This window comes from Nannobrachium achirus (genome assembly GCF_963921795.1).
Source record: "Nannobrachium achirus genome assembly, chromosome: 11".
In the NCBI taxonomy this organism is placed as follows: Eukaryota; Metazoa; Chordata; class Actinopteri; order Myctophiformes; family Myctophidae; genus Nannobrachium; species Nannobrachium achirus.
The window spans coordinates 59,401,093-59,428,774 of NC_137820.1; the positions used below are offsets into that span (position 1 = coordinate 59,401,093).

Sequence of the window (27,682 nt, forward strand, 5' to 3'; positions counted from 1 at the left end):
ACAAACCCACACACACACACACACACACACACACACACACACACGGGGGGGGGGGGTTCTGGCCCTGTTACAGATGTTGTCCAAAAATCATGCAGATCGGTACACAGTATCTCTGTAGCCGTTAAATGGAACGGGTATTTCTTACATTGATGCTCCTACATATTAGCATGCAAGCACCAGTTAAAGTTACTTTCCATCCCTCATATACTGTGTGCACAGTGCACATCCCATAACCCACACACTGCACATCATTTCGGAGCTCATATCTTTGAACGGGTAAGGGCTAGTTAATATTAAGCGAACAGACTCTAGAGCAGACGTGGCAACTGCTGGCCCGGGGGCCACATGCGGCCCCCACCTTCCGGAATACTGATTGATATATTAATGATTTAAGCTGTTACAATTCCAAACATGCAAAGATGACCCGCTTTAATTACTTCAGTCTATATTAGTAGTTGAATGACTACTAGTATAGTAGTATATTAAAATGTTAGTCCAATGTGTATTTAAGTTTATAAAGTTAACATAAGTATAACTAAATGCAGTTGAAAGTAAATCAAAATGTTAAATTTCAGTAGCAAAAATATCCGATCTACAAGTTTGTAGATTGGCTATTTTTGCTACTCTTACTGGAGATCAGAGGTTTTTGCTGGACAGTAACAATATGCAATGTGGCCCACTGAATGAGTGTAGAAATATAGTGGCCCTCTTGATCAGCAAAGTTGCCCACCCCTGCTCTAGACTAGAGTAACCAGATATTTTAGTTTTAGAGAGAAGCTTCATATCTATAGCCTAGCGCAGCTAGACAATCCACCCATGTTAAAACAAAGAGGGGATATATACTGCAGTTAGTTAGCTGCATTAGTATACAGTCTGGCCAAGCCAGGCTATCATCTATGCTCTTGATTAACTCACAAAGCATTTCCCCTACTCGGCCTGTAGGAAGGTAATCTGCTGCCATCTAGTGTTAATGTCCTGCATTCACCATGGGAACTCCAAATAAACAGTTCATTTCCAGCTTGAACTGCGTAGCCATTGGTACACATACTGAATATGTTATCTGTTGCAGCAAAGCACAATATCAGACAGGCCTACCAGCAATACAAAACTTACCAACCTATCAAGACTCTACTGCACACTTCACTCTTTCTATACAGTGTCCTTTGTAGGGGTTTTGGTTTGAATATTTATTGGTAAAACACACAGTCCGTTTCATTTTTTCTGCAACCACTGTGGCGCTACACCTTCTTAGGTACATTAGTAATGATAGGTTTGGGGCGCGTCTTAAACAGGAGCTTCCTCTTGACGAGGGCAGAGACAGAGTAAGAAGTGGATGCCAGGCCTGGCTTGTCCGTAGCCATGGGCTCGTCGCCGTCATTGCTGCTCCCGGCATTGTGCGCCTGGCCAGGATGTTTACTGAGGACAGCAAAGGGTTTCTCCAGTTTCACCACCTTCCCATACAGGATGTGATGCCCCACAATCAGTACGGGCACCCCCTGGCAGAGAGAGAGCAGAGTGAAGAACATACATGATGAGCGATGGGACAAGAAGAGAGAATGGAGGGATGATAAGGAAGGTGGCAACTTACTAGTCACTACATCAGGGGTTGACACTAATAAGATACTTGCTCAAAGATCATGCCCACTTGCCGGAAAAGTAAACCCGCCATTATGAAATGATAGGCAAAATGTATGTTTGTAGAACAAATTAATGTCAAATCCAATTGATAATTACAGAGTGGCAACAGTCACATTGTGTAAAAATGGAGCACTTCATGAATAGCTAATAATATTTAATGAAGTAGGAATGCAGTTGCCCATCGGGCAACCCGAAAGAATCGCTCGGCGGTGTCTCACGTGGCTCAAGGTCACCTGAGACGGCATGCCTCCGTCGTCTCCACCTCAACTGAGGTGCTTTTTTGATACACTGCAAAAAAGGGACTCCCGATGTGTTTCTTACCTCATTGGTATAGAGCATATCTCCCATTACATTTCCAGCTAGTCCAGAGTCCTCCCTGGACACCACCTCTCCCTGAAGTTCCACCAGGAGCCACTCTGGCAGGCTCTTTCCATCCACACTGCTCCTATAGGAAGGGAACACTACACTCAGTCATGGTACTGGTAGGACACTGGACAACAGGTCACTGGACGGGACATGACCCATCAGACCTCTTAAGGACTCTGCTTTCAAGACCATCCATCCATAGACCTTCAGGACATGCTCATCAGGACACCAGGGCTCATCACCCTCCAACTCCCATCGGGGATCGAGCTCAGCATCTGCTGTGCGATCGAGCCAGGGTGTCTGGCCTTACAGCCCAGATATCCTGTATCGTACAGGACTGTATGCTCATACTTCTTTTGGCTTGGTCCTAGCCATAAATCATAACTCTTGTAGAGTGCTTTTATTTTGGGACATTACTCTCTACAAGAGAAAACGTCCCAAAATAAAAGCACTCTACAAGAGTTATGATTTATGGCTAGCTTGGTCCACTAGTTGCTTTGAACTGTGGTGGGTCCTATAGTCCTAGCCTTTAATAAATAACAGTCCTTTTCTATGGATTCAATGAGATCAACCTACAGTAATGCTTAGATGTAACTGTTACTTCAAACAGTATTGCAATGCAGGCTGATTTGTACTGTAGGTGTAAGACAGAGTGATTAGACACTACAGATATTGTGACATGTTATAATGAGCATTAATATGCCTAATAGGTCAGGGGTCTTGAACGTTTTCAGGCCAAGGAAGGACCCCTTAGTTGAGAGAGAGAGAGATGAAGCAGGGGCCCCCACAACCTTTTCAGAGATTCCATATAGTTTCATTGTTTGACAGCACAATCATTTGGAGGACCCCCTGTAGTAACTCTGAGGGCCCCCTAGGGGTCACGGACCCCCTGTTGAAGACCCCTGAAAATGGGTTGAAAATGGGTGAAGTCAGTGGTCCTAATGTTTACTTGTAGGTTGGGTTACAACAACAGAGAGTCCCAAAGTTAACGTACCATTTATAGCACAAGTGCGATTTTAGCCCCATATAGGGTGTGCCAAATGTAGTTCTAAGAGCGGCCATTTCTTGGGTAAACACAGCCTTACACAGGTGTTCTGATTAGACTATAGCATTAGTTCTATGCAATCAAACAATTGAAACACCTGTGTTTTTACCCAAGAAATGGCCGCTAAGGACTACAATGACGTAGCCGCTGGCACACACTATAGAACCTCACCCGTCGCTGCGTCCTATTTTAGCTGACAGATGACAAAAGCTATATTTTTTTGACACTTACCGTATAACTATTTGAACCATAGCCCTCCTGATATCTGATGATGAACGTCCTTGAAGGTGGTTACTGCTGCAAATAATGTATCTGGCCTGATACAACTGATATTATGTTATCTCTAGAAGAATAGTTCGACCATAGATATAGAACTTCCCGCCAGCTGGGCGGAGCTTGCAGTCACGTTCGTGACGCATTTCCGCAGTTCCGCAGTGACAGATTCACGTCCGGTTCAAAGTGCTCCAACGTGGTGTTGGTTCTTGTTTTCAACGCTAGATTTGTGGCACTAGAAGTTTGCAAGAAGTAAACACGTTTCAAACTAAAAGGGCGTCATTACGTGAGTATAAATGCTATGAAATACATAGTAATAGCCTCATTATGTGTAGTTGTGTGTACTTGACTTTAAAGATTGTGTATTTGCTAGCGATAGCGCTGCAGTAACCTGGATCACTGCTTAGAAACAGCAGGAGTTATGAACACATACTACTGATGGAGGACCACATGTTGATGGTTGATTACACTGTAACATCCTGAGTGTTAAAGATGCAATCCGATGTGTCAAGTCCTACCCAGGACCCGTGGGAAACCAAACTTCTACCACTCTTGTCAAAAGTCAGATAGTCTCTGTTTTGGGCCAGGGGAGAGTGCTTATTATATGGCATGCTTATTGGTGGTTCTCAAACCTTTTCGTGTAAAGGACCCCCAAATTGACATGCCAGGGACTCACAGAGAAGATTTTTACAGCTCTAGGGATTCTCAATGTTACATGCATTAGGCTACGGACCCCCATTTAAGGTATCTAAGACCCCAAATTATATTGTAAAATCACCGGACCCCACTTTGAGAACCAGTAGCTTATGGTCTTGAGGATGTAGGCTACTACTTCTACTCAACCAGTAGATGTCCTACCTGACGCCACCAGGTGTAGGGAGACCAGATGTACTAGTTATATTGTATTAACATACTCTTACCATATAGATTGTTTCAGCATAACCTTTAATCATTAGACTAAGTTACAGATTGCAGTTTAGCTTTAATTCGCAGTGAGTCCATTTGGTTACATTTGTACACTATTGAAATACCACATTAACACATTAGGATTTGACTGTACATTACTAAATTATGCTTGTGTGTATTCTCCTAGACCGGTGACAACAACATGGGTGAATTCAAAGTGCACCGGGTGCGGTTCTTTGACTACATGCCCAGTGCCATCAGAGCCATGGCTTTCAATGCCCACACACACAGGCTGGCCCTGGCTCGAGCTGATGGCTCAGTGGAGATCTTCAACTTCAAAGATAAATACTTTCAAGAGAAGGTAGGAGGAACCATAACAAGATGTCACAATATTTCCACATTTAAAATAATGTGATTCTCTACCTGTGGGCACTGGGCCCTCAGGATATTGCAAATGGCTCCCCAAATAATTGGCAAATGTATTGATAATATAGGTAGTTTTCATTGTGATACCAATAGTATATTACGTAGGCTCCAATGATCCAAGATAGAACGCAATCAATTGAATGATCATTAAAATAAACATGTTGTGATTTTGTGAAAATGCAAGCCTGTCCAGACCATGGTCATACTTGAAAATCTTGAAAGTGTTCGTGGCCCCAGATCTAGAAAATGTTGGGAACCACTGCTCTAAAGAATGGCCCAGACTGTTCACATACTCGTTTGAGAATCCAATGACTTGAGCCCTATATACTTCATCATACGACATAAATCAAAAATAGAATAGCTATTTCTGACCATTTTTGCATGTTAGAAGTGGTTAATATGAATTGCTTTGCAGCATTAATTAACTACTTGAACACCACCCTGCTATTAATTGTGGAGGGGGGTATTTTCCTAAAATAGACGATCTACAAGGAGATTGGCTATCTTTGACAGATTTGGTGTAAACTGAAAAGAGCACAAAAAAGGAGTTGCAACTCAGCTCTGTTTCACTAATTCTAGAGGGTTTACCCATTAAAACCTGGAAAGCATCTGTGTGATTTTAGATTTTTGCTTTGACTATTCAAAAATAGCAGATCTACAAACTTTGTGCCAAGCTGCAAGCTCGAACATCTACTATTTTTGATCATTTTTGAAAAATCTTAAAAGTGTGCAAACAACTGATCTTAGAAGGCATTTGTAGAATCCGCCTCAGGTCTTAAAGGTTTTTAATCCATTTAGAACGCGTACACATTATTGTGTATCATTATTTTACGCTTTAACTATTGAAAAATAGCAGATATACAAGCTCACAGCACGGCACGAGTGCCGCGCTGCGAGCTTGTAGATCTGCTATTTTAGAAAATTCATGAAAATAAAAATTTGTCTTTTGAATCCTTCTAAGATTTTTTGAAAAACCTATGTTTCTATGTCAGCAATCTGGCTAGCCATCGTCAAAGAAAAGGTGTTTTTCACTGGAGCTCATCTAGTCTGTTCTTGAGAGACTACTATGTCAGTGGTTCTCAAACCTTTTCAGGTGAAGGACATCATATGCATTATATGTATTTGGCCACGGACCCGCATCCATAAATATTTAGTTCCAGGGACCACCCAGAAGCAAAATTTGAGTTACAAACGTTCGCTTTTGAAAATACATACATTCAAAAGATTTGCACACATTTTCACAACTTTTTCAAAAAAATAGCAGATCTACAAGCTCGCAGCGCGGCACTCGGTGCCGCGCTGTGAGCTGGGTATATCTGCTATTTTTCACTGGTTAAAGCATTCAATAATTCTAGGCCTAAATGGTATAACAGCAGGTTTATTCATGTGCTCTTTTGCTGTGGTTCAGGTGATCCCAGGGCAGGACGGCAGGACCGTTGAAGCTCTGTGCTACGTGGGAGAGCGTCTGTTCAGTGCTGGTCTGAACGGACAGATCACAGAGTATGACCTGGGGAACCTGAAGCCCCGGTACTCGCTGGATGCTTACGGAGGACCCGTCTGGACCATCAGCAGCAACAGCCAGGGGACACACTTGGCGGTCAGTCAGTCAGTCATCACACAGTACAGTCCTGTACTAGGGCTGTCAACGTTATGACATTTTACATGACGATTAATTGTCACTCAAATAATTTGCGATTAACGATTTAATTGTGTTTTTGTCGTTGATAATTACATTTCTGTTTGGCTTTTAGGCTTTGAAGTTGCACATGGCAGATAAGACACATGACCTAAATATACAAAGAAAAATGGACATATTTGACAACTTTCTACTTAAAAAATAACATTGATAGTGGAAATAGCCGATCTACAAGCTCACAACGCGTCGCGATGCGACGCGTTGTGAGCTTGTAGATCTGCTATTTCCACTATTTTTTTACTTATATATGAAACATTTTCAACATTCACGATTATGACGATTATGAAAAATAATCACGATTATGTAAAATAATTGCGATTAGACGATTATGTAATAATTGTGACAGCCCTATCCTGTACTGCACTGGAGATGGACAGTTCATTTAACCACATGTGTAATATGTGTCAGTTTAATTTGAGTTGTTGTAATGCTAAATGTACTGTGTACATCATCTGTCAGACTTCAGTATTTAACCTCATTGCCTTGACACCGTCTATAATAAATAAATTAATAACATTTTTGTTTTGTTGTTGTCAGGTTGGTTGTGAGGACGGGACAGTGAAGTTATTTCAAATACTGGAAGATGGCATTCAGTTTGAAAGAAACTTGGACAGACAGAAAAGTAAGTATATAAAGTTCACAGGCATGGTGTTTGAGCAGTATTGTATTGTTTTACATTCTTATTGCACGTCACGATGCTCAATATTTTCATTACACATTACATCGGGGATCTTCAACAGGGGTCCAGGACCCCCAGGGAGTCCTTATAGTTACTACAGGGGGGGGTGCCAAATCCTTGTGTGATGGTTTAAATTAACAACTTGAACCCTCGCATCCCTATTCCGAGGAGATCTTTAGCCAAGCAGATTGAGGCGTTGAGAGCTTGTAGATCGGCTATTCTTGGCAAATAGGTGGTGTAGAGGTAAAAATTTGCAGACCAAGTACAGAGTGAATGTTCAAGTTTCCAAAATATCGACGATTTAAGTGGTTAAATCTATGAAATGTGTGAAAATCTCCATCACACATTTATACAATATGTAGGGGGGGGGGGGGGGGTCCCTGCTTCATCTCTCTCGGCTAAGGGGTCCTTGGCCTGAAAAGACCCCTGCATTATAAATGGTAATTGGGAAATAGGACGGAAATTCGTTCTAATTACCAAAGGGGGGCGATGGAGTGTGACTGGCCTCTGCTAACCACAGAAATTGCTCGCACACTTTTTTCTAGCATTTCTAAATAAGGACACGTTACATTTTCTTCGCTCTTGTATACCACAATATGTTTAATTTTTCTTTGAGCTTTGTTGTTGTGACTTGTTAATTTAATTCATTTTGATGTTGTCCTCCTAGGTCGTATTATCTCTCTGTCTTGGCATCCTTCTGGAACACTGATAGCTGCTGGCATGATGGACATGATCAGAGTCTTTGATATTCAGTCAGGTGAGCTCAACAACACACTGCAGTGTTCCTAGTGGAATAGGATTGATCTTTGCAGGGCTGGGCACTTCTTCCACTTTGGTGTACTAGTGATGGGCAAATTTTCAAGTTTCAAAAATAGGTTAATTACTTGAAGCTTCAGTTACAGTGACATCTCCTGGCGAAGTGCAAGACTGCATTACATTTATACATGGGGTGGCAGTGGCTCGGGTAGAGAAACCGTCATTAGAACACGGAGGGTTCCCGAAGGGTTCCAAGTTCGATCCCGGGCTCCCCCGGAGTTGGTGTCCTTGAGCAAGACTCTGTACCCCAGGTCGAGGAACTGAACTGGTTGCCGCTTCGGATGTCATTTGTCACGTGATTTGTTCCGCACCGAAGCAAGCTTTGAAGCAATGGTTCTATAAATGTAATTTCAAGTTGAAGCATGTATCGAAGCTTCTGTGTTGGACTACCTTTGGCACTTTCAGTAGCCGTTATTGTATTTTGTCCTCCATCTTATAATTATATCTGTTTTGGAATCCTTCAAGTATGCCACTGCTTTGCTTTTGAAATACTATGATAGCATTATGCAACACTTTATCAGGCATTGACACTGAGGCTATAAACGCAACACAAGATATCTGTCTAAACACCTGAGCGTGGCCAGTGCGCTGTGTCTTCTGGTCTGTGGAATGTAAAATAAGAGCACTATTTACCTATAATGTGCTGTTTTGACTGCTACATTTAAAAATATAAAATAACAAGTGTGAAACCATAGACATATTCAATCATAGCTAAAGTATTTGGTATTTGGATTTGGAGGTATTGAGGTATGACATTTTATCGCACAGCCCCAGAAAGTAAAGAAATAAGTGTTAAATTGAGCGGTAATTAAAATCGTACCTATCATTTTATAATGGACGATTTACTTTTCGGGCAAGTGGGCATTACCTTCGGGCAAGTAGAACATGACCTGTACTTGCCCAATAGGCAAGTGCCTCTGAGACCTTAGTGTCAACCCTTGCTTTATGAAACAAACTGTCTTGAGCATGTCAGTCACCTCCTGCATCGTGGGCCTATTAACCTACTTGCCTGATATGGTCCTGAAATACTTTGTTCTTTTTAATGTGTTTCTCAGGCCACGCCACCCACAGGCTGCTGGTGGACAGAAATGTGGGAGCATCCAAGAACATGGAGGTGGTGGTGTGGAGCGTGACCTTCCTGTCCAACCACACCATCGTCAGCGGGGACTCTGCAGGAAAGGTCCAGGTGTGGGACGGCCTCTCTGGCACGCTGGTCAAAACTCACCCGGTCACCAAGTGGGATGTCCTGGCCCTGGCTGTCTCACAGGTGAGCATGTGATCATTGAAATACTGACGATACACTCTGCATCGTTATGGTTTGTATGTTGATGGCTTGTTAAAGTGTATGTCTAGTGTAGCCCAGTGTTTCTCAAATGGGAGTACGCGGAGGTACTTCAGGGGGTACTCAAGATAAAGCCCCCCAAAAAGAAAAATAGAAGTATAAATCATCATACTATTATTCATAATTAAATAATTAACTACAACTGAATTAGAAGGAGAAATAACATTTACTGTTATGTTTAATGATGACATTTGTAGAAACTTGTTGTGAGCATGATAGTTGCCAACCCAAATTACATGGTAGGCTACCAGGCAACTGGTATGTGTTTGAATGTTGTCTGAATGTAAGTTATTGACATGAAAACTGAATACTGAAATGTTATGGCCACAGTGTTGAAACTCTTTTTTATTTGTTGTGATGTTATATTCTTGAAAAGTGGGGTTATCATATACCACTGGCACTAGTTATGGTTTTAATTGCAGTTGGTAAAATGTTGTTGTTGGTTATAAGGGGTACTTGGATTCAAAAATCTGCAAAAGGGGGTACTCAAGCCAAAAAAGATTGAGAAACACTGGTGTAGCCAATACATTTTCTATGGAAGTAGGGGGCAGTCCTGCACAGATTGTGGGATTGGTGATGGAGCAGGTGAGGAGAGCATCAAAAAACATTTAGATTGTCTCAATATCATGCTGATGGGTACAGCCAGACTTGCAGGACAATCGGATTGCTAAAATGTTTTGTCAGAGACACACAGAAAGGAGAAGAAACTCTTGACGTTATTCACAGGTGAATAAATGGTAGCTGATGTTTGTTATTGTGGCGTTTGTTTCATTTAGGTATTTTCTCTGTGCCAGCCTTAAGTTAACCTTACAGGTGTTTTCCCATGCTGGTATGAAACATAATGTTTATACTGTCTTTGCTATTTTCCCATTTGTAAAAAAGGCCCATTGCAGTCTTGTCTTACATATTGTCAGTCTGTTTATATTTTAAACCCACCAGGAGCCCAAACAACATCTTTGTATTTGTACAGAGACTATCTACAAAATAAAAGAAAACAAAGCACATGGGGCGCCAGCTGGCCACTTAGGCATTGCCACATAGACATGGATGCCTGTCTGCGTCGCCGGTTTGATTCCCGATCCGGACGACCTTTGCCGCGTGTCACTCTCCATCTCGTCCCCCCATTTCCTGTCAGTCTACTGTCCTATCAATAAAGGCATAAAAGCATGGTGAAAGGTGTTCGAATTAATTGGTTTCCTGGGGATGAAACATTTAAACATAGCTTGCGTTGTAGCAACATTGCCCCCCAGTGGTAAACAGTTGGTGGTGAAGGCGATTCACTCCACTTGCATATATCTGCACCATAAGACTCCAGATTTAGTATTTGTGAGATGATATACATTCATGTGTCTTTCTTAACTGCTTTTAACCCTAGCGGTCTAATTTCAGGCATGTCATTATTATAGTAGACATTTTGATAACATAAATTCTACAAAAATGGCTGATCTACAAGCTCACACAAGTTAGGCTTATTTTCTAAATATTACATTCCTTGTTTGTGTCAATGTGGGACCAACAGGATGAGAGCAGTCTAATAGCTGGGACATCAGAGGGCACTGTGGTCCAGTTCCAGTTCCTCTCCTCAACCATGGACCAGCAAGACCATGAATGGATCAAAACCAGGACCTTCAAGAACCACACACATGATGTCCGGGCCCTGGCTCACACTGACACCTCAGTGGTCTCTGGAGGTCCGTTTCACAAATTTGCTATCCGTTTGTACGTTGAGGATGTTAACTCATTAGAGGTCCACGACGTGTCAACACACCAAACTCTTTGATGTCTCTGTGTGCCCATTGACGCGTTTGACTCGTTACCGCCGTGACGAAAAACACTCCATTTCCCGAAATGCAGTGCGAGATCACGTGACCGGGAAGTCTGTCTCCCTGTTTCACTTCCCTGTAACGCTGCTGCACAAACATGCAGTTTTTCCGCGATTGTTTAAAAACGGTCCTGACTGAAAGAAAATATTATCATGAAAATAAACAGGACATACTTGGATTACATTTACTCTAATGACTTTTTTGCCAGAACCTCAAAGATACGTAAAATGGCGGGTTGCCATGGGCACCTGCCGATTAAATGTTGAATAATCGTGGGCACCCTATGTTAATGGCGAGCTGCCATTATAATGTAAATGTATTTTTTGTACCTTTTTTGTATTTAATTGACAGTTCATGGGATGAATAATGTACCAGAAATATTATTTTTTTCTTGAAGGGATGCCAGGACATAATATTGTGTAATATTGTTTTTATTTTTATTTTTTGCATTGAAATCATTTTATTATGGGGTTTTCATTTCTCCAATAAATTGTGGATGACTGTCTGCACTGTGGCTCCCTCAGGGATGGACACTCAGCTGATGGTGAGACCTCTGCTGGACAAAGTGGAGAAGAGGACTGAAGAAGCAGCGATGCGCAAAATCCTTTTCCCCCATGTAAGTATAGAGTAGGTAGGACAAGTTGGCATCTTCTGTAAACCGAGGTTATTCCATCATTATTTGACCCTTTTCCTGAAATCTTCCCTGTAGAGAAGCTTGGTGTCCTGTGGGAAGAAATCAGGAATGCTTCTCTTCCAATTCCCCGGCCATCTAGAGTTATGGAGACTGGGAGAGAGTGAAGGACATGGTGAGGAAAAACACAGCAGAGGGAAGTGAATGTGCAGGCCATCATAAACCCAAGATTATCATCTGCACAAGTCGGTGGTCTGTATTTCTTCCTGTGAGCTTTGGCATTTAAATATTGTGGTTTATGTGTTGCCAGGAAAACCTGGAGACAGTCTACCTGTGAAGAGACAACCGGAGAAACTCATTCACCTGAAGAGAAAGGTCTGTACTTGGCTCCCTTTATGATCCTGATATAAACTTGTTGGACCTTTACATTCCAAAAAAAACTTAAATTGTGGTCTCGCCTGAAAGGCGAGAACACTATGTTATCTTCATTATTTATTTACCAAGACAGTACAAAGACAGTACAAAGGCAGGGCCCTTAGCCAATGAGGTGCAATTGGCGGAAAAACATCTGGGAGAGGTGTTAGTTGGAGTATTGGTTGAGCTTCACATGACATTTAGCACGCTGCAGAATATAGTCACGTTGGCAAACATAAATGAAGGAAAAACAACAATTTATTTGATTAAGAGTTTTTATTTTAGTTATTATTTTAAATTATTTCTTTACAAGCAAGCCCACACTGTTTCGTAGGAACAGTACTTCTAGTTACTTTAGAAATGGTCAGAAGATTTCTCCAGTAGTTTCTATTATTGTGTTTTACTTTTATCTATATTTGTTGGGGTGTTAGTCTATTCATTAGTTAGTTTTAAACATTGAGAATATTGAAACCCATAAATCTTTGGATGTGATGTGACCCCCCCCCCCCCCCCCCCCCCCTCAGGGAGATGACCATATTTGCTCCAGTTCTCTGTCTCCGTGTGGAAGCTGGTTAGCATACTCTACTGTCTCCAGTGTTCGCCTTTACAGAATACAGTACGAGAACAATAACATCAGCATCAATAAGGTGAGGCTGCCAAACAATAAACTGCATATCCATAAAGTCCTTGTCTACATTGGACCTACTGACCAGCATTTAACATTTCTGAACACCGTTTCAACATATTCATGTTGACCAGCATTTAAACACAACAAATGCAAAACAACAAAGTGTTGTTGGACCCTGGTGTCCCTATTTTGGGGATATCTATTAATATGATGTCAAAACCTTTTCAGATGTACTGTAGCCCCTCTACAAGCGCTTAAGTCCAACTATAAAGAATATTCTATGGCAGTGGAAATAAGATTTGCCCAAATTGCCCGGTACCCAAACTAGTGAAAATACGTTAGCCAATTTACAAGCTCACAACACATGGCTTCGCGACATGTTGTGAGCTTGTAGATCGGCTATTCTCGTTAATTATTAAACATTTGTTTTATAATTTATGGAATTTCTTAGATTTTTCTTTTATTTATTCACAAAATTACCTTTTTGGGAATGTTTTTTGAAAATGTTTTGAAATAACAATAATTCAAAACTAAATGTAGGAAACAAAAACTAAAGGGTCGCATAAAGATGAGCCAGTGTTTGGGAAGCAGTGTTCTACGGTACAGTGTGTGAGTGCTCTCTCTCTCTTCCTGCCTCCAGGTGTCCAAGCTGCCAAAGGTCCTTCGCTCTGCCCACCAGCTCTGCTTCTCCCCAGACTCCTCCAAACTCTTTGCGTCCTCTAGCCAGTCTTCAGTCATTGTCGTGGCTCTCAGCCAGTCAGAGTGCAAGTATTTGCACACCCTAAAGCCAAAGCAAGGTGAGACACTCAAGGCAACATTGTCTGACTTAAATGTATGAGTGTGTGTTCTAAGGCTGTCAAAGAATATTCCATATACTGAGAGGCTCTACTTCATCGTATGGCGGTGTTGTGCATGAACGCAAGCCAATCTACAAGTCCACACACAATGCATCGCTGATGCAACGCGTCGTGGGCTTGTTGATTAGCTGTTTGCCATGTGGTCGCGATACCATCATACAACGAAGGATAAATCTGCTTTCTCGCTGTAAACAGACAGACTTCACATGGCAGACAAACGGTAACCAGACTCGCTCGGTAGTCGGTACTAGAAGCACACACGATTAATCATCACACAACGTCACTTTAATTGATTCAAAATGATAACGGGTCAGGCTGAAACGGGTGATTCATTTGATAGTGATGGCAGACCTTTAACAAAATGATTGATCGAAAAAGCGATGTAAAAAGTATGTAGCTATGGATTGGCCCTCCCTGTCAAATTCCCTCAATTGTCACATTTCTCTTCTAGCCTACCTTCATTTGATAAAAAAAAAAAAATTGATTATAATTTCCTGTTTCATTTCGAGGTAACGATCCATCACAGCACAATGAGCACATGCTTGGAACTATGTGTCTCCATTCTCCAAATAAGTCCTGGCTTGTATCTAAACCATTACAGCTTTATTGGCTATAGAATAAAATAAGTATGAAGTAATCATTAATTTGATCTAACAAGAGGGTGTGTTTCTCAGCACCAACCGTGACCGCCACTTATGGAGAAAGAAAGACTTCTTCTCTGTTTGAATTATGTTTACCTGCATACTTTTTCTTATTTCTTTTACATTCGATTGGAACAAACTCACTTGGTGTTTTAAAAGGAATATTCAAACGCCATTGTTGGCCAGTTCTGATAGGCTCTTGTGTGGGTCTCTTTTGTCCCCAGGCTCAAAACAGGCAATTCACCTGATGTGTGCCAGTGAGGATGGAAAATGGCTAGCTACCGCTAATACTGAATGCCACATCCATGTCTACAACCTACACACACAAAAGGTGAGTTAGGACTTTATCGTTTTTACTCTTTACCTGGGTTTATTGATTATGAGTGCCTGGAGTTTATGCCTTTTTATACGGTACAACAACAGTAGTGACCCTTCACTCTGTGTGTGTGTGTGTGTGTGTTTATGTGTGTAGCTCCATTGTAAAGTTCCAGCATACAGCTCCTGTCCCACTGCTATGGCTATCCACCCAACAACAGGCAACCTGTTCATGGTGCATGCTGACCAACAGGTAAACACAAAATCTGCCATTTAAAAAACATGAATGCTTTATTATTATTAGCGTGGCTGGTATTGTTTTCATTGTGTCTTCTAGTCTTTATGTTTGTGGACAGATATTAGCCAACGCAATAGCATCACAAGTGTGCTAGGTGAAAAACATTATAGGTTTGTTGTTCAGATCATAATGAATAGTTTGAAGATGGGTCTGGTCCGAGCAAGGGCACCAGAAATGGAAAATAAACTGATACTGGCTAGCTGATTAACATTTGTTCCAGTGGCTTGGTCCACAAGAACCTAAAGCAAGAGCTTGTTATGTAGCGAGCTCTGGCTCAAAGCTTAACTCTTTGAGTGTAGGGCCGAAGTAAGTAACTTGAGGGAGCTACAGTGTGCAGACCTTTGTTTGCGCTTTGAACTAAAAAGGAAAAGATTTTCTCTTTGATCTAAAAAGAAAACAGATTTCGACAACATATTCTCATCCCAACTCGCCACATTTGAGTTGGGAGCTCAAAAGTGATTAGTTGGAATGCATATGTGACAACTCAGGAATAATGTGGACCATTAAAACATTGAAAACAAGTTAGAAAGCATTCATACAAAGCGGGGGTTGAGTCCCATCAAGTGCACCCGAGCAAGGACGATTTGATGTGAATCAGTTATGATCATCATGGGCTGCATAGTATGCAAAGGGACATGTTCGACATCCGCGTCGCACAAAGCAACCTGACCAAGCAAGCAGCAAAATATGACGGGTTGAGAACGGACTGGATTTCAACCGTTTCATCCTGTATTCAATCAGCCACTCCTATCCACTGTGCAATCTAGATAACATTCATAATTCATTAATTATAATTAATGAATAATGACTAACTACAATAATCTAATAAACAATATTATTTAAGGAGATGCACATTAAACGTTAAGTTTATAAAGGCAAAATGCACAATGTTTACAGTGGACATACTCTTGCTGCACATTCACACCAAATGGGCCATTTTGAGGCAGTGTGCAAATGCAAAGTTAATGGGAGGAGGCGAATTAAAAGTGATTTCACTCCAGGCAACATGAAATGTGGCGGTGAAATGAACACTCAAGATCGCAATTTCTCAACTTGAATGGAAAATGTGCCTGCAGGGGTAAACTGAAAGCCTATCAGATTCATGCTGACCTCTCATAACAGCTCTTGCTTTAGGTGCCTATGGACACTCTGACCAAGCCACTGGTAAATCTACATATTGTAATGAAAAGATGTAATGGAAAACTGACAAGCCATGGCCAATGGAATCTATTCAAGTATTTTACTGGTTGAAAGCTAAATGCCACACTTGCTGCAGGGTACAAAATGGTAAATGGTGCATTATCACCTTTATCCAGAGCTCTTTACAATGTGCCTTACATTCACACAGTGGTGGCAAAAAGGCAGTTAGGGCTTCAGTGTCTCGTTCAAGGACACTTTGACAAGCAGTCAGGATCTGCCAGGAATCAAACTGGGAATTGTAAGACTGATGCTCTTTCTCCTGAGCCTGCTGCCCATGAAAACAAAGCTTCGGTAGCTCAAATGTCCATCACAAGACAACTTGTAAAGACGGGAGAAAAACACGTTTTGCACTATTCAAGCAATTGCACAATTTTGTGATTTTCTTCTCTTTTGTCTGTCGTCTAGATATTTGAGTACTCCCTAGCGCAGAAGGAGTACACCGAGTGGAGTAGAAAACTCCAGAAACAAGGCCTGCATCCACTGTGGCTCCATCGGGACACGCCAATAACACACGTCACTTACAGTCCCACAAACCCCGGCCACATCATCCTGCATGACCTTTACATGTTCTGCATCATTGACCAGAGTCTGGTATGTACCGTGTACTGTAGCTAGTTACTGACCTACAGTATGTAAAGATTTATAGTGCCCAAGTTCACACCCCTTGTGGGAAAGGGGTTAATTTCACTTTAAAACACTTCTGGGGTCATTTTAATGTATACTCTGGCTTTTGCGTGTACCCCAGACAGTTAAGTGGTTTGATTCAATATTTAGATGTTTCAATATTTGCTATTCATGTTTGTGAGCTTGTGTCTGTGGGTATTATAAATATTGAACCAATGAAAAGTATTAACAAGAGCTCGTTACAATTTAAAGGTGTATTCAGTGATAATGAAAGTGGCCGGGGGTCATCTTGCCCCTTACTGGCCTTACAGCGTGGAAATGTTTAGTTTTTATAGATTTTTTACACCATAATGTTCTCGTTTTGATCATTAGACCCAATCACTGAATATCGGTAGGCCTATGTCTCCAGCTTCAGGATATGTATGATACTGATTTACTACGAGACTGTGGCATTTTATGAGATAAGTTGTTTACAATCTAGACGTTTATCAGACGTTCTTAATTCAGAGCGACTGTGGTTCTCAAAACTTTTATTTTAACCATCATAACTAAACATCATAACATAACTACAGCCATACTCTACCCTGATTGGTCGAGGACTGGCTGGCCACCTCTGAAAACCGAATCTAGCTATGCTCGTAACACGGGCCATGGTGGAAGCCCTTATATGGTCAGCACACATTCTAGTGAGGAGAATGAATGGAAAATGTACCAATTATATTTTTATTTGAATGAAATACAGTCACTGAAGGTTATTTTTTTAATAATAATAATAATGTTGTTACTAGTCCTGTGCCCGGGGGTGTGCGATGAGGGATTGAATGTAGGAGTCTCAGAAGTAATGTTGGAGAACCCAGACCGGTGACCGTTGGGCATAACAGTCACCATCGATGTCCAGTTGTGCATTACCCGTTGTATCCGTCTGGCTGGCACTCTTTTATGCCCATAGGTGTAATGGCAATTTCACCTATGATCTTTCACATTACTTCACGGGTTGTAGTGAGGGTGATCCTACGCAGTATGACACAGAAACAAACAATATAATGTCCAGTCCAAAGTTTCCAGTTTTGAGGTGCATTTATTGACATGAGGTATTCAGTTGAAAATGAAACATACCATTTGATATTGCAGTGTTTGGGTTTTGAAGTAGTTTTCTGTCCTTTCTGTTTGTCTGCTGGTCTGCTGGTAAGAAAGGTGTGCTCCCCAACCCTTGTCCTGTCCTACTGAATCTCCTGAATGCTTCATCTGTGACCCATAATAATTGCGACCGAAGGTCGCATATACTCTGAAAAACCGTGTCGCTTGAGTGACCTTCCTTCCTTCCTTCCGTAAGCTTCCTTCTGTACGGGAGTGATGTCAGTGTGATGTCAGGAAATGTCACGAAATGTGGATAACACTATATATGGAGATAGTCCAGTCCATCATGTCATATGGGACTACTGTCATAGACAGTAGCCAAAAGAGAAGGATACACAAGACTAAGAAAGACAAAAAAAGAGAAGAATAAAAAAGAAAAAAAAGGAGGAGGAGGATAAAGATACCAAAAGGAGAGAGAAGAAAGGGTGGATGAGGTTCTGCAGCGACCTATGTATACCCAGCCTGGTCCAAATCCTACTGTCTCAAGGATGAGGAAATGATGATAGCCTTGAATAGTTATCCCTGCCAGACAAGGGCTCTGATGGAGCTCATTGACTGGTTGTGAAGTGTCTATACCAAGATACGCGCTGATCCCATCCATGAAACATTATCACTGCAATCCATACTTTTCAAATCGGCCTCGCACCGCGAGGCGATGTGTGCTTGTAGATCTGCTATTTTCACTAGTTTTGTGCGACCCTGATGAAGCAGGGCTTTAGGCTACTTTATGAAAAACATAGATATTTGAAACTTGGAGATATGAGGTTTCTACCCGACAGTGACAATATATACTTAGGGATGGGTATCGTTCACCTTTTAATCGATACGATACCTTTTTCGATACCTGGGAATCGATATGATACCTTTTTCGATACCATTTTCGATACTTTTTATTTGTTATTATTATTATTATGATTTGCCTTTTTCTATGGGCTATTTTATAGACGTTGGATCATTATCATAATAATAAACATTATAGGCTATTCTCGGCTATTTTCACAGTAACGAGTGTAGCCTACTAAAGCAGTCATTAAACTTTCAGTAGCCCAACTGTTACAGATGCGATCGGCAAGGGGTGCATTCAAAAGTATCGAAACAAGGTATCGTTCGTTTTTACGTGAACCGATACTCGATAGTATCGTGTCAGTGAATCGATACCATTAAAAGTATCGCCGACGATACCCAACCCACTGCCTATACTAGTAAGAGCTTGACAAGGTTCGCTCCTTGTCAAGCTCGACGTTGGGTATTTGGACCTATACATGGAGAAATGGAGCGAACCTGTTTGGCCTAAACATGGAGATGTGGTACAGAATGACTCATATATGGGCATAAAAAGTATGTCATGTGACATCACTTCCTGTACAGACAGTCAGACAGACAGCCATTGACTCCGGCCTAACAATGGCTACTGTCTATGACGGTAGTCCCATATGACATGATGGACTGGACTATCTCCATATATAGTGTTCTCCACATCTCCATGTTTAGGCCCTATCGCTCACACCCTAGGTGGGGTTGGCGATAGGGCCTTTCTGTTTGGAGTTTGCATGTTCTCCCCGTGTCTCCTAGGGTTGATACCCTCACAAAAACATGAACAAACTCCCAACAACAACTAGAATCGTCAGAGAAACGCTGTGGTTGGCCAGATAGTCAAGAATTGGCGCGACGGTCGCATGTCACCCTGAGGTCGCATTCCACCCTCAGGTGTCTTACTAGTAATAATAATAACTGAACTGAATTGATCACTGATCACCCCCCCAGAAAAGGAAAATTAGAAATGGGTCTATAATTTCCCAGCATGGATGGGTCGAGGCTGTGTTTCTTGAGTAAGGGCTTAATAAGTAGCTAACCAAGTGCTGAAATCTAGGGCCCGCCACCTAGTGTCCATGAACTAAAACAGCATACTACTAACCAGAAATAAAAGGCCTAACATAATGGCTCCTACATGGTGTTCCGTGTCCAGGCCAGTCTGTGACGTCATCTCCAAATTTTGGCACTGTAGTGATGTCAGTCAGTGATGTCAGTTGGGCTTTGTTGATGTCAGTTGGGCATATTGTTACCATGGTGGCGACAATTTTAGTATCAGTGATGTCAACATGCAGACGGATGGCGGACGACAGACATTCGGTAAATTAATAATAATTCTTCTTCTTCTTTAGCGATTATTATTACTTTATTTTTTCATTTCCTGAAAAGTAATGGTTTCTACCCGACAGCCACAACATAAAACATGCCTTTTGTGTTTATCCTCTTCCTTCAGCCTCTCCCTGACAAGACAACTGTACTGAGCAACCAAATGACCCTGAGGAGTCTGCCTGAGCATGAGAGGATCAGACACAGCCATGCCTTCAAGATCACCAGGCTCTTCCAGGTAAATATCATAACAGACCAGGTGGAACTCAAGATGTAATGGTGGAGACACAAAGAGTCTCATCAAATTATTGTCTTAGGAATGTGACCAAAACTAAAAAATATCCTTGAATTCCGAAGTCTCCATGGGGTGAATAAACAAAAGAATAATTTTGGGGGTGAGCTATCCCTTTAACTTGTTTTTGATTGGTACCTGGGCTGTCTTCGACACAGGATTTATGAAGTCGACTCGAGTCGCGGGGGTTAATCCGACGCATCGACGAATCGTTTTATAGTCTACTCTGTGTAAAAAAAAAAAAAAAAGTGTTGCTTTAAACCACGTCAACATAATAGAATAATACATTAAGAGATGAATTGAATACACAGTGTTTTCGGTGATATCGGTGCGCGAGCACAAATGTTATCTGCATAGCAGTGTACAACCATAGAGTTATAACACACCGTTAAAACAAATAAAACATCTCCGCTGTGGCACAGCTCCCGCAAGAGCCAGTAGTGTGGACATGTCATGGACGCAAACACAGCGAAACACAATCATTCATCATGGATTACAACACTGGAACAATTCAGAAGCACTTTAATTAGAAAATGTAACTTGTAGCCTACACTTGTGTATGTTAATTTGACTTTAGAAGATTGTTTACTACTTCGTGGACGCGCGTTTGTGCTGTGGCAGGAGGTTATTTAATATGGGATTTTGACAGCGTGCTTCCTCCTCTTAACGGAACACTGTCCCGGCTCTGAATGTTTTAACGAAGCGGCGGTTCTGAACCGCTCTGGCCGTTCCGTCTCACTTTCAACCCGACGCTGGTGCGAGACAATAAATAACTGTTCGCCAATTGCTACTTCTCATTGGAAGTACATGACACCACACCAGTCCAGCAGTGCACCGCAGTAGTAGGCTAACTGGTGATATAAAAAAATATATATTTTCGCTTCGACTCAAACAATTGGCGTCGATTCCCGGGGCTTAAAACGACGCGTCGATTAGTCGATTTTTAGAAGACACCCCTAATTGGTACTGACACCAAATATCAAAGAAATTGATGCCGTTCTGATAACAAATCCTTTTTGAGTGTAGCAAACCAACCTATTATGTCTAATTATTTACAGAATGTAAACATTTACCAAATTCTATTTCCTTTTTCCTGTAGCACCTGCTGTGTGTGAGCTTACTGGAGGACCGGTCTCTGGTGGTGGTGGAGCGTCCTTTATTAGACATTACTACTCAGTTGCCTGCACCGGTTCGACAGAAGAAGTTTGCCACCTAAAGGAAAAGAACGATGCCTGGTTTCTTAAAGACATCTCAGAATCTAGACTTGTGATAAATGCCTGGATCCTGAGGCTAGACTAGTGGTGGTGCAGAAGATGTTGCAACTGGACATTATTGGACAAAGAACAACTTTAAAGCCTGAGTCACACTTAGTTGTGCATGGTTTACGCAAAACAAAAACAGCAGATCTGCAAGCTCACAACCCCTTGGCAGCACGATGTGTTGTGAGCTTGTAGACACTTGGACAACTAAGTATAACTCACCTTTTTTATAGAAAGACGAAACTGCCTTAGATTGTGTTTGTGTGTTTGTTTGGCTTTTACTGCAGCACAGATGATTGCTAATATACTTTTGAGAGAATGAGTTCAGTTTGTCTAAAAAGTACCATTCCTTGACATCCTGAATAAACCGTTCTTTTGGGTGGACCATTTTACCTGAAGAACTTCATATCCCTAAGAGCACATCACTCTCTAGATGACACCTGAAGTATAGGTGGCCCCAGTGTAAAATACCCCCAAACACTGGCAGTGTCAGTGAAATGATCTAAATTATATATTGATATAGCAATTTATTTTGTTTCCAAATCAATAAGTTACAGGGGAAGATAGTTTAGGCAACTCATACTGAGCCATTGTCAGTTGACATCACCCTGCTTCCTTGCACTGTTTGATAATGGAATAAATTGAATTATTTACTCGAAATGCTGCTTATTTAGGATTTTAAGATGACATGAGCCTGAAATGATGGAATGTGAAACAGGAAAACCTAAAGAAATCAGGTTTCACTGCTTGTTGCAGTAATCAATTAGGTGTAATGTAATCCATGAAGGGCCATTGTTTTATTTAGATGGATGAGACCAATGATCAAAAGCCACCTGGTCACAGCTAGGTTTTACAAGTCTCAAAATGTCCTATAGAACACTGTCACTTCCTTGAATAATGAGTCTGATTCTTTGTGCGTCTGCTTGTAGGGCTTCATTTTGAGGAGAAATCAGCAAAGCAGCTTGGTAATCCTGAAGTCCTGTGAAAACATTGTCCCAAAACATGATTAGCTGGCAGTATTATCATTATGTACTGTAGGTCAGCAGGATGGGTGTGTTTACAGGACAGCTATTCTTGAGTTACTGTAGACTAGGCTGCATAACCACTTGAAGACTGGCGCATGTCATTATAGGTGAAAATCTTATGAAATGTTAAAGGAAAAGGAAAAATAGATCTACAAGCTCACAACTTATCACAGTGACAAATTGTTAGCTTGCAGAGTGGCAATTTTTGGTATTTGTAGCATGACAAAGTTTATAAGTAGTTAACCAACTTCTTGGATGTCAAGTTATTTCTTCAGATACAGTATGTGACACAAATCAATTCTAGACATTTAGAATTGTTCATAAAGAAAGAAAATGAAACCGAGCATATTGTCTAGGAGTCTAGCTGTTGCTGTAACAAACCTTCTGTGTAGAGCTCCAGCTCACAGAAAGCCGTGCCACGCCGTACGTACGCTCTCGCTCTGGCAGGTGCATTGTCAGCTACTGGGGGAGTCAGTAGATCAAGTGCCTGATGAAAAGGATTGGTGGGTGTATTCATTATTTATTTTCCAATTTGATTCTCTTCATGTTTTGTGAATGCAAGTTGTGTTCTGTGATAGGCAATAAAGAGCAGGTTGACACAGATCCGTATATAGCTGCCGTACAGACCTGGGAGGAATCCTCAATAGCTTTGTGAAGGTTTCTTAGTTTTAGGTGACAGGCAGCCCTGTTTGAATACAAGGCTGGGATCTTTCTGTTCAGCTTGATTGCAAGGTTATAGGCATTTACTGCACCCAGATAGTTGCCGGTTGAAAAACATTTGCTGTGGAAAGAATGGAGTGAAATAACAGATTATGCAAAATTATGCACCTACTGTATTTAACGCTTGGAAAAGTTCAGATCTAGGAGAGGCATCACATACTCTCCTTTCTCCTTCAACCAGTCTGGGTTCCTCTCTTCCTCCTTCAAGTCTTTCAATTCTGCAAGGTCTGCACTCACTGCGCGTCTTGCTTCAGCTTGCTTTTTGAGCCACTGTTTGAACAAAAGAGGTTCTTATTTGAAATGATAAACTTCATTCTAATTTAAAAAGATGACGCATTCCAACTCGTATATAATTTAGCTTCAGCTATCAGTTAAGCTTTTGTGGTCAATTATGTGTAGATGGAAGTAATAGGACATCCTCTGTGCATAGATCTTAACTAATTCTGAGCAAAAATAGATTTGGGCAAAAATGAGAAGGTCAAAATCTGGCAGTATTTTCATCAAGTGCTATCAAGTGTTCAACTTACTTTTCGACGGTTTTCCGTGCTTCCCTGATTAGTGAGTACTGGGCAGATTCTTCACCTTGACCTAACCACTATAATAATAGTAATGTTAAACTTCCTCACCCCATCTAAGTCATGTAAAGATATTTTATCTTTTACTTGCCGAATGTGAGGCTTAGGAATAAGCTCTGGTTATGTATTACGTTTTAGACATCTTTATTGGTCACCATAATTCTCTTTTTCATATAAGGGAGCGTTCCATCACCCATCTCTGCATTAAAACCGGGCAAAACGTATCACTTAATCCTCTTTAAAACTCACGCAAGGATCTGCTGACTGGCAATGAAGATAAAAAATCCCCTCACCTCTTCCTCCTCCGGCAGTCTGGATTCTCTGAGTGCTGTGGGGAAAACTCTTGGGGTAAATTTGAGTTGAATATTTCCAAAGGATCTCGGAGCAGGCAAATCCACCTGTCTTTTCTTGCTGCTTGCTTCATTGCTGCTTCTTTGATCTGCATGCAGGGAAATGCACACAAACAATATTCAGAACCAATAACTGACTTATAACTGAATATATATACCGTATTTTCTGGACTATAAGGCGCACTTAAAAGCCTTTAATTTTCTCAAAAAACTACACTGCGCCTTATAGTCCAGTGCACCTTATGGATCATTCACTGACATTGACATTCCCTTTAGCACAGCTCCATCTGTTGGATGCATAACACAATGGTAGCGTCTATTATGTGCGCCTTATAGTCCGGTGCGCCTTATATATGAAAACCGTTCGAAAATAGACCATTCATTGACAGTGCGCCTTATAGTCGGGTGCGCCTTATAGTCCGGAAAATACTGTATATATATATATTTGTTTTTGTGTGTGTGTGTTGTGAGTAGACTTGCTATTTTCACTGTTCTTTTTTTTTTTAAATCGTTCATTAATCATAATCGAGGCATAGGTTTGAAATAACTGTGAAATGTTAGACAATGGAGTGCATTTCTTACCACATTTGACCGTGAGTCCATGTGAAGACGCTTTTGTTTTATCCAGGTTGGCTCTTGGACTTGGCATTTGGACTTGGGGTTCTTTGACTGCATCTCTTTTCTCCTTCCATGCCTCCAGCTCTGCTGTTGCTTTCTCACGTTCATCCTCTTTCATTTTCCCGATCCTGTCTCTCTCTTCCTGGTCAAGCTGAACACAATAATAATTATGATGATGACAATGAAAGAGGCAGTATTAAAAACATATCGTCACACTCGTATCTCCAAGTTTCAAATTTGAATGTTTTTTAATTTTTTTTATTTCAGTTTTCTTCCCCCCCCCCCCCCCCCTTTTAAAAAAAATTAAAGCCCTACATCATACAAAAGTGTCGCACAAAAGTAGTGAAAATAGCCTGTAGATCAGCTGTTTTCACTATTTTATCTTTTTAAAATGAATAACAAAAATATGTGCATAGAGAGGCACAGAGAGCCCTGAATAGTCCATGAGACACATACCCTCATCATTGTTTCCAATGCATATTTCTTTTCCTCTTGCCTTTTTGCTGCTTTGGCTTTGGTCTCCATTGCCAGCCTCTCCTGGACTTTCAAGAGTGCCCTCTCTCTAATTTCCTTCATTTTCTCTTTATCGTCTGAAACAGGTTACCTTGTTAACCGAGGCGATCTTTGTCCATTTGTCACAAGTACAATGCAGTTAAGGTGTGTGCTTACTTACAGTTACTTATCATAAGATGCTCCCACATTCTGTTGGTCCTCTTCTGCAGAATGATGACGGCAACACCATTTCCTATCTTTGCAACGCTTTTTTCATCACTTATAGGTTCAAACAGGAAGGCTTCAAAGAGGAAGGGTGGGAAATGGACCTGGTGGTACAAAGATGACGGTTAACTTTTGACTCCACTTTATAGGAAGGTAAAAAGTACATTATGAATTAAAATATCTAATTTGAATATTTATTATGACATTTTCTTCAACATGTCTGGCAAATCTTTTAAAATTTAAATGTCAACATTTCAATGCAGCGTTTTATTTTAAAATCGTGTAGGCTACATTTGAAATACCTATGTTTTAAAAGTACTAGTTATTTTAACTCAAGTAACATTTTGACTGAGCGACGTTCAATTAAAGGTAGGTAGACTAGTGATATTATTTTATTTAAAAAAATACGAAGTGTTAAATATATCTATTCTGATAGTAGGCCTACTAGTCCAGTCATTTTAGGGTTAGACCTAGAACAAATTGCAATAGTAGCAATCTCAACTGATTTTGTATCCTCATTATGTCCTTAGTGAGGGAAAAAAAGTCCCAAGGAATCCCACCGGGGCAAAGTTTTGAAAACGACCTATCTACCTTCACTTACTATACACTACAATATAAAGGAAAAAATGACTGAAAAAAATCTGCTTTAAGTGGGATGTGAGGGGTCAAACTAGGGGTTTTTAATTATTCTGAATCCATTGCAAGCATTTGTTTTGCACGAAAAACATTCCTTGGGCCAGAAATGGCCACTCAAAACGTCAATTTTCATCAATTTTCATCAATTTTCAGTCTTTTGGGGTCCGTTTTTAGCCCAAGGAATGTTTTTCATGCAAAACAAATGCTTGCAATGGATTCAGAATAATTAAAAACCCCTAGTTTGACCCCTCATATCCCACTTAAAGCAGATCTTTTTTCAGTCATTTTTTCCTTTATATTGTAGTGTATAGTAAGTGAAGGTAGATAGGTCGTTTTCAAAACTTTGCCCCGGTGGGATTCCTTGGGACTTTTTTTCCCTCACTAAGGACATATTGAGGATACAAAATCAGTTGAGTTTGCTACTATTGCAATTTGTTCTAGGTTTGGACAAATTTTGGCCTAAAATGACTGGACTATACTGGAGTGTTTGTCTCTCCAGCTGTTTGTCTTTATTAAATAGAAAATGCATTTTCAGTTCAGGATACCAAATTTTAATTCAATCAATAAAATTAAATACATTTGAAAATGATGACACAAAGACAAAAACGGGAACTGGAAAAACTACAAAATTGAAGCTGGTAAATGGTCTAGCAACCAACCTGAAAATGTTTTTTTCTGTAAAGAGCTGGAGGGACAGACCCCATGTTACTTAAAAAACACTAGAGATAGAGATTAGACCTAACAAAGAATATCATTTATCCTTTGAGCCTGTGACTAAAGTAGGCCTATAAGAGTTGGTATATTAGCCTACATGAGTTAAAAAAGGACCCCAATTGAAACAAGCCAAATGCTTTCTTGTGGTGTAGTTGACCTTGTAGGCTACCAGTGAATAGTCTCGAATAGTCTTCAATCAATCAATCAATCAGCCTACTGGGTCTGGGTAGATAAACAGCAGCATCGCCTACCACCATCATCTGCACCATTTAACACTGGCTGGAGCTCTGGTAAGTGTCAGACTATAGCATAATAAACGATTAAGTTACCTTTAGATATTCGTCTGTAGAAATTACGTCCACTTTTGCAACCTTCGTACCCTTTAAAGGTACATTTATGTAAACAGTGGATTCCGTCTGTGTCCATGAGTAGTCTTTAATGATCAGTGGCATTTCCAAATCAGCTCCAACAACAAACTGGACGCGTAACTGCAAGTGAAGTAAGAAATGTTTCCGAATCTTTGTCGAAATGTTCTAAAGATAGGTCTATATTTTAAAAGCCTTTCTTTAACCTTTTGGCGAGGAGTTGTAGTTCCAGGAAGCAAGGTCGGGAAGTATTCTCACTCGCTTTGCGTCTCGTTGCCATAGCAGCCAGTGAGCGTACACCCCCCCCCCCCCTTAAGTAGCATAGCCTATGCACTTTCCCTGCAGACTGCAGAGCGACTGATACGTGCAGAGATAACTAAATAAATATATAGCCTTAGCTAAGCCTTTAACATAACATAGGTTGCAGATAAAAATAGAACATGCCTCATCAAACAATTTGATCAAAGACACTAGGACTCTGCTAGTCCGTAGGATAATGACCAGATTTAAGGTGAATCGT

At 40.9% G+C, this 27,682-nt stretch overlaps 3 protein-coding genes across 3 annotated transcripts; 1 reads left to right on the forward strand and 2 right to left on the reverse strand.

Moving 5' to 3' along the window:
• Nucleotides 1-1,149: 1,149 nt before the first annotated feature.
• Nucleotides 1,150-3,404, reverse strand: chtf8 (CTF8, chromosome transmission fidelity factor 8 homolog). Its single transcript, XM_080737511.1, has 3 exons — nt 3,281-3,404; nt 1,960-2,083; nt 1,150-1,496 (listed from the first exon to the last, which is right to left on the reverse strand). Exons 1-3 carry the CDS (start codon nt 3,298-3,300, stop codon nt 1,239-1,241), a joined length of 402 nt encoding a protein of 133 aa, XP_080593637.1. The 5' UTR covers nt 3,301-3,404; the 3' UTR covers nt 1,150-1,238.
• A 142-nt stretch (nt 3,405-3,546) lies between these two features.
• On the forward strand, nt 3,547-22,027 carry utp4 (UTP4 small subunit processome component). Its single transcript, XM_080736728.1, has 17 exons — nt 3,547-3,608; nt 4,416-4,589; nt 6,063-6,251; nt 6,888-6,972; nt 7,697-7,786; nt 8,901-9,112; nt 10,707-10,878; nt 11,535-11,626; nt 11,720-11,816; nt 11,952-12,016; nt 12,580-12,702; nt 13,324-13,480; nt 14,406-14,512; nt 14,654-14,749; nt 16,400-16,585; nt 20,019-20,129; nt 21,283-22,027. Exons 2-17 carry the CDS (start codon nt 4,431-4,433, stop codon nt 21,397-21,399), a joined length of 2,058 nt encoding a protein of 685 aa, XP_080592854.1. The 5' UTR covers nt 3,547-3,608; nt 4,416-4,430; the 3' UTR covers nt 21,400-22,027.
• Nucleotides 22,028-22,311: 284 nt separating this feature from the next.
• On the reverse strand, nt 22,312-27,249 carry dnaaf4 (dynein axonemal assembly factor 4; the record flags this gene model as incomplete). Its single annotated transcript, XM_080737225.1, has 9 exons — nt 22,312-22,421; nt 22,849-22,954; nt 23,095-23,248; nt 23,348-23,457; nt 24,056-24,201; nt 24,695-24,881; nt 25,187-25,320; nt 25,404-25,551; nt 27,127-27,249. The coding sequence occupies 9 exons, from the start codon at nt 27,247-27,249 to the stop codon at nt 22,312-22,314; spliced, it is 1,218 nt and encodes a 405-aa protein (XP_080593351.1).
• Between the last annotated feature and the right edge of the window lie 433 nt (nt 27,250-27,682).